This window comes from Macaca fascicularis, chromosome X (genome assembly GCF_037993035.2).
Source record: "Macaca fascicularis isolate 582-1 chromosome X, T2T-MFA8v1.1".
NCBI lineage: Eukaryota > Metazoa > Chordata > Mammalia > Primates > Cercopithecidae > Macaca > Macaca fascicularis.
In genome coordinates, this window is record NC_088395.1 from 52,827,613 (window position 1) to 52,840,070 (window position 12,458).

At 43.5% G+C, this 12,458-nt stretch overlaps 1 protein-coding gene and 1 pseudogene across 1 annotated transcript; both read right to left on the reverse strand.

Moving 5' to 3' along the window:
• Window positions 1-772: 772 nt before the first annotated feature.
• LOC102127003 (X antigen family member 3-like) lies at window positions 773-8,221 on the reverse strand. Its single transcript, XM_065537905.1, has 6 exons — window positions 7,993-8,221; window positions 6,478-6,564; window positions 5,650-5,651; window positions 5,277-5,379; window positions 3,604-3,729; window positions 773-795 (listed from the first exon to the last, which is right to left on the reverse strand). Exons 1-6 carry the CDS (start codon window positions 8,219-8,221, stop codon window positions 773-775), a joined length of 570 nt encoding a protein of 189 aa, XP_065393977.1.
• Window positions 8,222-9,991: 1,770 nt separating this feature from the next.
• Window positions 9,992-11,217, reverse strand: LOC135969081 (eukaryotic initiation factor 4A-II pseudogene; annotated as a pseudogene).
• Between the last annotated feature and the right edge of the window lie 1,241 nt (window positions 11,218-12,458).

Here is a 12,458-nt window from a genome sequence, read left to right on the forward strand (position 1 = left end):
GTGATGGGAAATTTGATGTGTCAACTTTGCTACGCCACGATGCATGAGAAATGTTCACTTTGACCAGGGTAGATGTCTCCGTGAAGGGTTTTCTTTACGTGAAAACTAGCATTTAAATCAGCAGACTTTTGGTAAACCTAATTGCCCTCCCCAATGTGGGTGGGCCTCATCCAGTTCCTTGAAGGCCTTCAGAGAAGAAGACTGGGGTCCTCCACAAGATGAAGAAATTCTGCCTCCACACTGCCCTTGGATTTGACCTTTCATATCACCTCTTCCCCCGGTCTCCAGCCTGACATCCTGCTCCGTGAGATTTGGACTTGCCAGTCGCAACACTTCCATGGGCTAGGTCTTCAAACTCAGTCTCTCTCTCTCTCTTTCTCTCTCCACCCACCCACACACACGTGTGCACACATACACACACACACACACACACACACACACACACACACACACACACCCCGAGGAACCCTAACCAATGGGCTTCTTACGTCTGGGACCCTTAGGGCGTAACTGAGATCAGTACTGCAGGTTGGTGTCACTCTGCTGCAGGGCTCCTCAAGCAGAGGCCAGTGGCGTTCCCCTCCCACCCTCTGCAGACGGACATCCACGTGGCTCATCACTGTGACTCAGGGTTTGGTCATCCAACCATGTAGCGATCACTACAATTTCACAAGTGTTCCCCGCCCTCCTTCTGCCTGTGAGGTCCTCTGAGATATTTTTAAGTCAAATGTCTAATACAAAACCAGTTTGCGTTCTTTCAGCTTGTATTCATTTAAACCTGTGGTTGCCTTTCACCTATAATAGAAGAACAACATTACTAGCAGAACTGTATTTAGGTGACATTAAAGGTATGCAAAGGACACCAGTGTTTTAGTTGCATACAGTAGACTAAAACCAGAAGCCTATGAGTCACCCATTGGCTTACATGCAGTTAGGGCTCTGTAGAGATTTTGAAGATAGATTTCCAAGCATATACATTATCAATACTTTTTAAACACATCCTGGTTTCCAGTGCTACAAGGAAACCAAAAGAGAGTTAGAGGTCAGAACACTTTAAATCAGGTGAACCTATTAAAAAGTGGTCAAAGCAGAAAGCAAACATTGTGTATACTTTTACTAAAAATATAACCAACACACAAAAAATGTTAAGAAACAAAAGGAATTTACAAAAAAAATGTTTAATTTCATGCTTTGGCTTGAAACTACATTCTGGATGTCCAATAGACTCCTGGAAATAGTCTGAAAACTATCTTTTAGGAAAACATTTTATTGCATTTGTTTTTTATCTGTTGTATCTGAAGTGCAAAAATGTTTCTTTGGGCTAGTTTACCCTTCTGTGGTTTTTAAGGTACCGTAATCATTTTCCCCCAATTTTCACCTAAAGTGCTAATGTCAATATGAATACTGCCTTTTTACACTTGAAAGTATTCCCGTTTGTGTAATTAATTATATGGTCACACTAGTTTTAAGCTATCACTATCATTTCTGATGTCAAAACGTGAAACCGTTATATATCATGAACAGTGTTGCCAAAAAACAAAACAAAACAAAACAAAACAAGAAACGGAAATAGAGGGATAGGAAAGGAAAATGGAACGGACAGTAAGACATCTGGAGAAGCCAACTATTTGTTTCTAAACGTAAGTGTTTTTGAGGGACAACTAGCAAATTTCAGAAGTTCTTCCAGTCTTTGTGATGTTTAGGTATTCACATATTATCGGGATATATTAAATAATGTATATGTGCCTAGCATATCAACCATTTCTTCCATACACTGAAAATATTAGAGTATTCACGTTCAATTATAACCTATATTCAATATCTGTGTCTTGTTCATGTTCCATGTTGACCTTTTTCCATTTTCTCCGAGTATGTAAACTACTGGATACTCTATTTATAACTATTTCCCCCCCAAAAGATCTTTTAAATTTGTTACTTTTGGATTCGTTTTCCTTTTACTAATGATTCGTATCTGTCTTTTATTCATTTCCTCTTTCCTTTTCCCTTAGGTTTATTCTATTGTTCTTTTATTATTTTTTATTCTTCTCCTTTATCATGTAATGTGTTATCTATGCATTTAAGACTATAATCTTCCTAAGAATACAGTTGAGGCTTCTTCAGTAGGCTCCTGGAAACAGACTGAAAAAGGTCTTTTTGTTTGTTTGTTTGTTTTTGTTTTGTTTTTTGAGACAGAGTCTCGCTCTGTCGCCCAGGCTGGAGTGCAGTGGCCTGGTCTCGGCTCACTGCAAGCTCCGCCTCCCGGGTTCACGCCATTCTCCTGTCTCAGCCTCCCGAGTAGCTGGGACTACAGGCGCCCGCCACCACGTCCGGCTAATTTTTTGTATTTTGTTTAGTAGAGATGGGATTTCACCGTGTTAGCCAGGATGGTCTCAATCTCCTGACCTCGTGATCTGCCCGCCTCGGCCTTCCAAAGAAAACTGTCTTTGAATGTAAATGGTCTAATGGAATGGTTCAACAGTGTAGAGTACAAACATTTAGGTAATTTCTTCCCTAAATATGGAGTGCTCCCTTGAAATTCAGAAGCTCTTCTAATTAACAGTCAGCAATTTGGAAAATACGTGTCGACTACTCACGAATGAGGACGTTACAGTCTTTGAACTTTAAATCGCATCATCTGATGTCTCAAGGCAGAAACCTGTAATATGTAACCTATGATATGGCTAGAGGGGATTCTATCATATGTGTCTTCAATCTAATTACACACAGCAGCTCATGAAGACTGACAGAAGGGCAGGGGGCATGCTTAGCACAGGCATCTTACACCCACCTTGAGCATCACTGACCTACATGCATGCTGCCTACTTCATTGGTAACAGAAACCTGTCTGTCTCTTGCCATTTTATTATTCAGTCGTTCAAGGGTTCACTGCGGGAAGGATTTAAAATGCAATTATTCTTTAAGAACCAGAGAATTCAGAATTTAACAGAATCCAAGAACAGTCATTTAGGTCTCCATACGGGAAAACAAACATCAAGCAGGTTGCCCACTCATTCTCTTAGGAACCATGAAATCTCAACTCAGATAATTATAACTGGAGTGAAACTGTTATGAAAAACAAATCATATCTTTGTATTCTATCCAACAGAACATGAAAATACAGAAATCAATCTTGAAACAGATTTTAATATATCTGATTTGCATTTACTATTTTCAATAGAAAAAGATGGATGTAGAATTTTTGGAATTCATCTGAAATCTCACAAATTATGTTAGATCTGGTACTAGAACCTCCTTCAGTACTCAGCATATTTCACACAAAGTGGTATTACAAATGCATTATGTATTTGTTTAAAGCAGAGATTAGAAAAGAATCTGAAAACTGTTAGCTATTGGTTATAGTCACAAGTAAGAAGATGCTTTCATATTTGATGATTCAATACGGCTTTGACCCAATTTGTTTCTGTATCTGATAGTGTTTAGGTCTTCCGGTCAGGCATTTGGGGTCTGAACAACTTTTCAAAGAAGGCCTGCATTTGAATTGTGTTTTTAAAGGGGCAGTAACGTTCTCTCTTTTTATTATCAAAAGTATAATATTGTGAAAAACAGAAAGCACGTAATTTTGCATCTTAATGGATAGCATACCTCCTTCTGGCATTTTAAATTGCTCTGCTTTTGGCAGAATTGTCCCCTGAACATCAGGACCATCTCCGCATTCATCCCCAGTCTTTGACTGAGACAGCTCCTGGAGATCAGCTTCCAGGTCAGGCACTAAAAAATACAGGGGTTCTTGATTGAAGCAGGCAAACAAGAAGGACAAATAAGGAAAAGATAGTGCTCTTTTCCTCAGTGTTATGAAATAAAAGCCTGTAGACCAGTGTGGTAATAAATGTGATGTAAAGATGGCACACTTTTGTTTTCCTGTATTATGAATTCTTATCTTAAATGACAATCTGAGGATAAATCACACCACACCTACATTTCCCATACTTTACCATTGTGTATTATGAATAGTGAATATCGACTATCTAAGAAATCTGGAGTCTGCCACATGGATAGAATTTTAATCATAAATGAAATGTAATTTTCTGAAGGATTAGATCAATGTATTGGCCTGCCTAGGAGAAATCTTACAGTTGTGACACCCATCCCTTGTTGAGGTGACTTGAAAATTATTTAGATAAATTAACATTATGCTTGGGTCTAAGGGCCCTGTATGTAACTTTACATAAATGAATCACATTTAGAATAATGTACCAAAAATAACAGGAAAATCACTGTCTTCCAGTGAGGGTACAGGAAGTTGAGTGCAAAGAAATTAGTGGTCACTGTTGACAGTCATATTCTGGAAACCTCTTAACAGCGAATTGCTAAAATACTCCATGGCCCAAATTCTGCCAGTGTTGAACGCAAAAGTACTATCTAGTGAGTAAACAACTTCTGATTCAGGATAAACTTATGGTACTTTTAGTTTTCTAATGATGAAAGTGCTTCTACAACTTTTAAAAGCCCCTTCGAAATCATGCTAATATAGCTACCTGTATGCCAATGTCCTGAGTTATCCACCTTTTACCAAACATCCTGAAAAATTACCGATCAAAGGATACCACTCAAAGAGTGGCTGTCATTTATTGAGCTCTTTTCTGGAGTTTCTATTCTGCTTCGTTGAACTGTGTTTTGTCCTGAGCCAATACTAAACTACCTTAGAGTACACACACATTCAAATAATAAGTATCTTAAGCAAAACCACTGACCTTTTCTTATTACAACATGGATAACACAAACCTTGGGACAAAATATGAATTCTGTCTCCATGAGTACAAGGGTTCTTGGTAAACCTCCATTTCAGAGCCTCAGTTTTCTTATTAATAAAATGAGGCTAATATCCTTATGCAAATGGGCTTTATTCAGGGTGTTATAAGGTAGGATGACTTGGCACTCCACATGCTGTTAAAGGGTGCTTACAGCACCATTGACACAATGCCTTAGAAGATCATACAGCAACATTCTAAGAAGAACAAATTAAACTAGTGAAATACTGCATATTTATGCATAAAGTTAAACTGCTTCATCTGATTTAGCAAGGACTGTATTTTCAAGCGTACAAAATATATTTCAAAGGTAAGAGAAGATTCATTATATCCAGGGACTGCACGAAGCTGTAAACTATACTCTTCAATTTTCCAGCCAACTTTCAGCAAATGTTTGCGATCCTTTCCTAATGTTTTCTTTCCTCCTGTTACTGGTCACGGCATAATGCATGATGCACACATAGGCCTCCTCCCCGCATAGACATTCTTTCTTTCCCTTCCCAGCACCTCGAATATCAGCTGCACCCTGATCTTCTCTCTTCTGACCAGGTGTGGGATCCCGACTTTCAGTTGGTGGTTCCTCTTGTTGAGGCTCCTCATCACTGGGCTCCTGGGACCGTGGTTGTGTGTGTACAAATAAAAAGTTTTGGCTGGGCGCAGTGGCTCACGCTCAGCACTTTGGGAAGCCAAGGCGAGCAGATCACGAGGTCAAGAGTTCGAGACCAGCCTAGCCAACACGCTGAAACCCTGTCTCTACTAAGAATACAAAAATTAGCCAGGCATGGTGGCGCATGCCTGTAATCCCAGCTACTTGGGAGGCTGAGGCAGGAGAATCGCTTGAACCCCGGAGGCAGAGGTTGCAAGTGAGCCGAGATCACACCACTGCACTCCAGCCTGGGCGACAGAGCAAGATTCTGTCTCAGGAAAAAAAAAAATTGTTATCAATACATGTCAACAATGCAAATAAACAGAATACATAGATATTTCTGATCATAAGTAAGTCTAAAGACATTTCTCCAACACTATTCATATACTTATTATTCATCAAGTTATTCTTCCCACAGAGAGGTTACTCTAAGACGGAGTTACCCTCAAGGGCTTTGGAAGGTGGTTTAATCTATGTTGGGATGGATGTGTGCAATCTGTTATGAATAAGCATACGGAGGAAGTCATGGGCAAAATCTGGGGAACACAAGGTCATCCATCCAGGCAAAACCAGAACGTAGGCTGGGCGCAGTGGCTCAGGCCTGTAATCCCAGCACTTTGGGAGGCCGAGGCAGGTGGATTGCTTGAGCTCAGGGGTTCAAGAATAGCCTGGGCAACACGGTGAAACCCCGTCTCTACTAAAATACAAAAAGAAATCAGCTGGGCGTGGCAGCGTGCACCTGTAGTCCCAGCTACTCGGGAGGCTCAGGCAGGAGAATTGCTTCAGCCCAGGAGACGGAGGTTGCAGTGAGCCAAGCCTGGGTGACAGAGCAAGACTCCATCTCCAAAACACACACACACGCACACACACAACACACACACACACACACACACACACACACACAACACGTAATCCTCTTGGATCAGTCTTTCCTTCATGAGATGCCATGATCATTTTTTATCAGCTCAGAAGACCTTTAACAGTGTATGTATACTAGTTCAACAACACTATCACACACAAAACATTCTGCTAATAGAAAACAACGAATGTTAAAGCAGTCACACATACTCCCGATCAGCTCAGGAGGTTGTAAACTTCGTCTTGGTCTAGGCCTACATGTTGATCTTCCTCGCCAAATTATATTTCTCTCTGCAAAGAGAATACAGAATACTGTGATTGGGAAATGGCACTTGAGAGGATAGCTCCATTCGAGCACTTCCATGGCCAAATGTTAACTTGTCACTTTTTTGAAGTTTGGAAATACTTTGAAGGTAAGTCCCAGGGCAAGTATAAGTTTGTGTGTCTTCTGAATAGAATGCTTGCACAGTCACTTAAGGTGATCAAGCTAGCAAAGTAATGTCTTAAGGCTCCTGGCAAGAGACACTGGATATCCCTGATGTGGTTTGGTTTCACAACTGGAATCTCCATCATGGAGACGTTTAGGAAAATAGAGCTAGAGAATTAAACTGGGAGTGACCACAGTGCTTGTCACACACCCATTTCCTGGGCCCAGTTCCTCCCTAAAATGAAGTTTTGCTCGACCACAGAGTCCCATCCATTCGAACCTCCACGGTGGAGTTGGGAAGTTGCAACACAGCACTGGGTGCTCCTCACTGGACACCTGTTCCTGGCACTCTACAGACTTCGGGGCTGAGGTCACCAACCCGCAGCATTCCCAGTTCCCAGGCCCCTTCCTTACTGCCCACGCTGTCCATGCCTGGGTCCCCGCTGGGGAGTCTACAATCTGTCCTCTGTCGGGGGTTTGAGGCATTTCTGGGACTCAGATACCTTCAACAGCACCCCCAGCACGCACCCCATCGTACCCCAATCCCCTCCACGTCAAGGCCCTCCTTCCTCCTTAGTTGTGGCCCCGACAGAAAAGAAGGCCCATGGCTGCAGTGCCACATGTAAAGGATGAAGACCTCGAGGCCCTTCCCCTCTGAGTCTCCCTCCCACCGACGACTCTCCAGAAGCCCACTGGCTCCTCCTCACCCTCACTCACACTTCAACTCCCAGTTGGATTGGCCTGTGGATCTACCTGCTGTGTCTCAGTAGGAGAGAAAGAATCCAGACCTTAGGAACTTGACCTCACAGCTCGGAGGCTTTCACCACGTGGATGAAGAGGTAGAGTAGAAGACACCCGGTGAACATGTGCACTGAGGTGGGTGCCCAAAGAGCATGCGCAGTGAGATGTGCACTTGCCTTAAGGGCTGTGGTGTCCCTCCTCGCCCACCCCCTGCCCCCACCCTTTCCTCCATCCTAGGTCCCCACTAAGAACTTTGGAATGCATCCTCCCTGTGTGTTTTTTTTTATGCCTCTGAGACTCAAATACCTCAAATAATATCATCCTTCAAAATTCACTCCATATTCACTTGACCCTCCCTCTATGGCCCTTGTTCCTCCCTTTTCCAGGCCCCTCAAGGGAGCAAGTCCATTGCGGTGTCGCGGACTTCTAGTAGAAGGATGAGGATCTCTATCAGGCCATGGACCAAGTGGCCCAACCCATGGGAAGTCTGCCCACTTTCCCTCACACTCACTCATACTTCAACTTCTGGGAGGACTGATCTGTGGACCTACCTGATGTGTCATAATCAGCAAGAAAGAAGTCATGACATTCCTCCCACAGCTCTGCAGGGACAGAAGGCAGACAGCAAGACCCATGGGCAGCAGGAGCTTGCGTAGGAAGAGACTTGCCCATTGAGCCAGGGACTTTCAGGGACAGCCAGACTTTTCTCGCTGTCACCATGATATCAGCAGCCACTGCCATCACACTGGCTGCAGCAGGGAGGCCTAGCCAGGGCTGCATGCTCTGTGGAGCCAGCAGGAGCCAGGGACAAGTGGGATCCCCACCTTTTATGAGTTGGAGAGGGAGCTTCTGGGTGCACTTGCAGCTGTAGACCCAGACCTCTCCCTCTATGGAGCAGACAGGAGCCCTGCCCTCCTGGGCGGGACTGCAGCCACCCAAGTTGTGGCTGCAGATCCAAGTCTCCCTGTCCTCTTGCGGGGACTGTGAGCAGGCAGGATCCCTGCCCTCCCGGCTGCAGTTGCAGCCAAACGATCCATGGCTGCAGACCCAGGAGCTGGGGACAAGTGGGAGGCCCACGCCTTCAGATTTGGTGGGTTGGGAGCTCCCTAGGAGCAGCTGCAACTGCCCTCCCAAGCGCAGGACCCAGGCGTGTCTGCAGCCTGCACTCTCTGAAGCCCAGGAAGGCCCCCACTGTCACTGCAGGCTCAGAAGTGTCTGCTCCCACTGCCTGATCTCTACCTGCTCCCAGCACCCACTCTGATTTCAGAGCAGGTTGGGAGCTGAGCCCCTGCACTGTCACAGCTCAGCCAAGTGTGCACATGTCCAGGCCAGCACTGGCATGCCAGCCCCTTGCCACCTCAAACACCTCCAGAATTTGATTGCTGAGGAACATGAGAGGGGAAACCAAGGGGGTTCTGAGGGCAGCTGGGCGGTGGCTTGCAGGTGCCCCTTGGTGTGAGCAGCCTGGGCACCATGGACTGCAGTCGGAGGCAGACAGGATCCAGAGCAGAAGGGGGCAGTCCCTGGTAAGGCCCCACCTTCAGGCCAGGGACTGGCCAGGCTGCCAATCCCAGAGACCAGAGTGTGGACTTGTGGTACCTTTTCTGGACCCATCCATGGCTGCCCATGGACCAATGTACATGCACTTTCTCCCCTCTGAGGTCTGTAAATGCCTGGGACTCAGCCAGAGCAGGGCAGAGGATGGAGAGACAATGGGACGACCAGCTGCAGAGAGGAGCTACCCTCTCCAGGGCCTCCTCTCTGCTAAGAGCTGCAGAGGTTGGAAAGACCTGCCTGCAGAGAGAAGCCACACTCTTCAGGGCCTCCTCTCTGCTGAGAGCTGAACACTTGACCAAACAACCTGCCTACAGAGGAACTACCCACTGCGGATCTCCTCTGAGCTGTTCTAACACTCAATAAAGCTCCTCTTGTTAGTTTTTTTTAAAAGTGAATATACAATTTATTTAACATTCAAACTTCATTAAGATATGTGCAATATGGCAATTTTATGGGGGATTAAACCCTACCTAGGATGATTGCTTGCTGGAGCTTAGCAACAGGGTCCAGTTCACACTTAGCACTAATTAAATATTTTATTGAATAAATACAATACCAAACAAAATGTATTCAAATGCTTTCTAAAAAAAAAAATTTTAAGGTCTTTCTACTCAGGCTGACTAACACAATAAAGGCAGATATGCTAGTTAAACATAATTGGCTGATTTTATACAGCACCTATATCTTTTAGTTCACGAGTATATTATTAAATGATAGAGAACATCTAATACAACCATTTCTACAGATTAGGAAATAAATTTCTAAGAAAGAAAGATTTTACAAACCCCATCTTTTATACCCACCCCAACAGTCTAACTCTAAAGGGGATAAAGCCAATGACTTTCCTCACAAGAGCTCATGACTAATGTAGCTTTGCTATCAAAATCTATATTTCTGATCCATTATGAGCATTGAGATAAGATTCAAGTATTCCCAAAGAAAGAACCACAATGCATGTTGTGATCACCTATTCAGCAATAGCGAGTACTGCATCCAAAACTCTCATCCCAGGAATTAAATAAGGTCAGCCACATTCATGGGAATCTCCTCTACTGTAGTATTGTAGAAAGTCTCAATGCCACAAAGAATCCTGTTGTCTTCTTCAGTAACAAAGTTCATAGCCACACCTTTCCTCCCATATAGACCCCCTCTGCCAATTCTGTGAATATGGTTTTCACAATTGGTAGGTAGGTCATAATTTATAACCAAAGACACTTGTTGCACATCAATCCCGCGAGCCAACAAGTCAGTAGTGATCAGAACATGGGTTGACCCTGATCAGAATTCCCTCATGACAACATATCTCTCCTTCTGGTCCATGTCTCCATGCAGAACAGAAACTGTGAAGTCTCTGGCATGCATTTTTCTCAGTCAGCCAGTCCACTTTGTGCTTTGAGAAAAATAACAGCCTGCGTAATGGTCAGTGTCTCGTACAAGTCACAAAGTGTTTCCAACTTCCATTCCTCTCTCTCTCAACATTAATATAAAACTGTTTGATTCCTTCAAGGGTCAATTATTCCTTTTTCACCAGAATTCGAATTGGATCTCTCATGAATTTTTTGGTCACTTCCAACACATCAGTTGGCATTGTGGCAGAAAGTAACACAACCTGAATACTTTTATTTAGTTTTTGGAAAATCTCATAGATTTCATCCTTAAACCCACAGCTCAACATTTCATCTACTTCATCCAAAACAAACATTTTGATCCATTTTGAAAAAAGATATCTTCTGTTTCACATATCAAATAGTCTCCCAGGTGTACCAACAACAATATGTGGTGCTTCAGCCTGCAGTTTTTGCATTTCAGTTCGCATTTGTTCCACCAATGCAGACATGACAAGTTGCTCCCATATAGTCTCCAAGTGCCAGAATTACCTTTTGGATCTGTGGAGCCAGTTCTCTGGTGAGGGCCAATATTAGTGCTTGGGTCTCCAACTGTTGCAGGATGGAAATAGCAAATGTGGCTGTCTTGCCAGTACCTAACTGAGCTTGAGCAATCACATCATACCTTTTCATACAGGTAATAGTAGCTCTCTGCTGAATAGTGGAAGCCTTCTCAAAATAGTAAGCATAGATGCCCCAAAGAAGAGACTCCTTTAAAGTTATATCATCAAAGTTATCAACAATCTTATTCCAGTTGCTGTCAATTACACCATCGGGGTCCATTCCCTCTGGGCTGCCATGTTCTCTGTTATAATCCATGGAGCCACCAGACATGATCCAAAAAAACACTCAGTGCCTGACTGAAAAGTCCTCTTCGTCTTGTTTGCCCTCCACTTGTCTGCATATCTTATTCTTCCTGGATGCAGGACAAGAACTTAAACAAAGGCGCCACCAGCCACAGAGGTTTCCAGCCAGAAAATCGACACCCCAAAGATCCCATAACACCCGTATCTGCATCCACAAGGCATTGTTTAGTAAAAAGAAAGGGACTTAAGAGAGCTTTTGTTTCTTTGCCCAAACAATCTCCTGCTTTGAGAAACACTGGAAACACACAGTCCCATGTCACCCTTAGTGGAGGATGTATTTCTTTTGTGACAGAAATAAGGAATTTTATGTCTGTATTTACACATGCTTTTTTCTAAGGATGTTGCTCTGTTGCCAAGGCTGGAGGGCAGTGGCATAACTCCTGGGTTCAAACAATCTTCATCCTGCAGCCTCCCAAGTGAGTGGTACTACAGGTGTGGATACAACACCTGAACAATCGATTCATCTATTTTTAGAGAGTGGTCCCACTATGTTGTCCATCCTGGTCTCAAATTCTTGGGCTCAAGAGATCCTCCCACCTTGGCCAATTTTTATACATGCTTTAATTAATCACTTTTTTCTGTGATTCTGGGTTTTCTGCCATGATTCCAGTGAATGTAACAACAGAAGATCTTACAGGGCAATAATCCTACTGCATTTATAATCAGACTAACAATTATTACACTTCAGTTTTTATGTCACCATTATGCTTAAATGACACATTGACCAAGACATAGAATTAAAGATTCTGAGATTTTGACATTATTAACAAATCAACTTGAGAAATATACAATCGTGCACTATCAGGAAAATTCTTGCCTTGAAACTCATGTAGGATAGGCGAACCCCAAAGTTGGAGCTTATTCCAATACTTTTACTGAATAGTACTGCTCCTTTCTGAACAGGGCTAACCCACAGGCAGGGAGCCAGCAAGCAGCAACCTATGGGCTCTTGACAACTGTATTTTTACTCATTTATGCCCACTTTCAGTTCCATGTAAATGAAGGGGTAGGTTAATGCAAATTGAAGGGCGAGTTGTTTAGAACTGTCTAGTAATGCAGGGGAGCAGGGGAGAGTAAACTTCTGGATCGTTGCCATGGCAGTTGTAAACTGTCATGGCGCTGGTGGAAGTGTCATGTGCTAGTGAGCAATGAGGGTAGCTAGAGATTGAGGTCATCTCTGTCTGCGGGTTCATGCGGGTTTCTTCACCC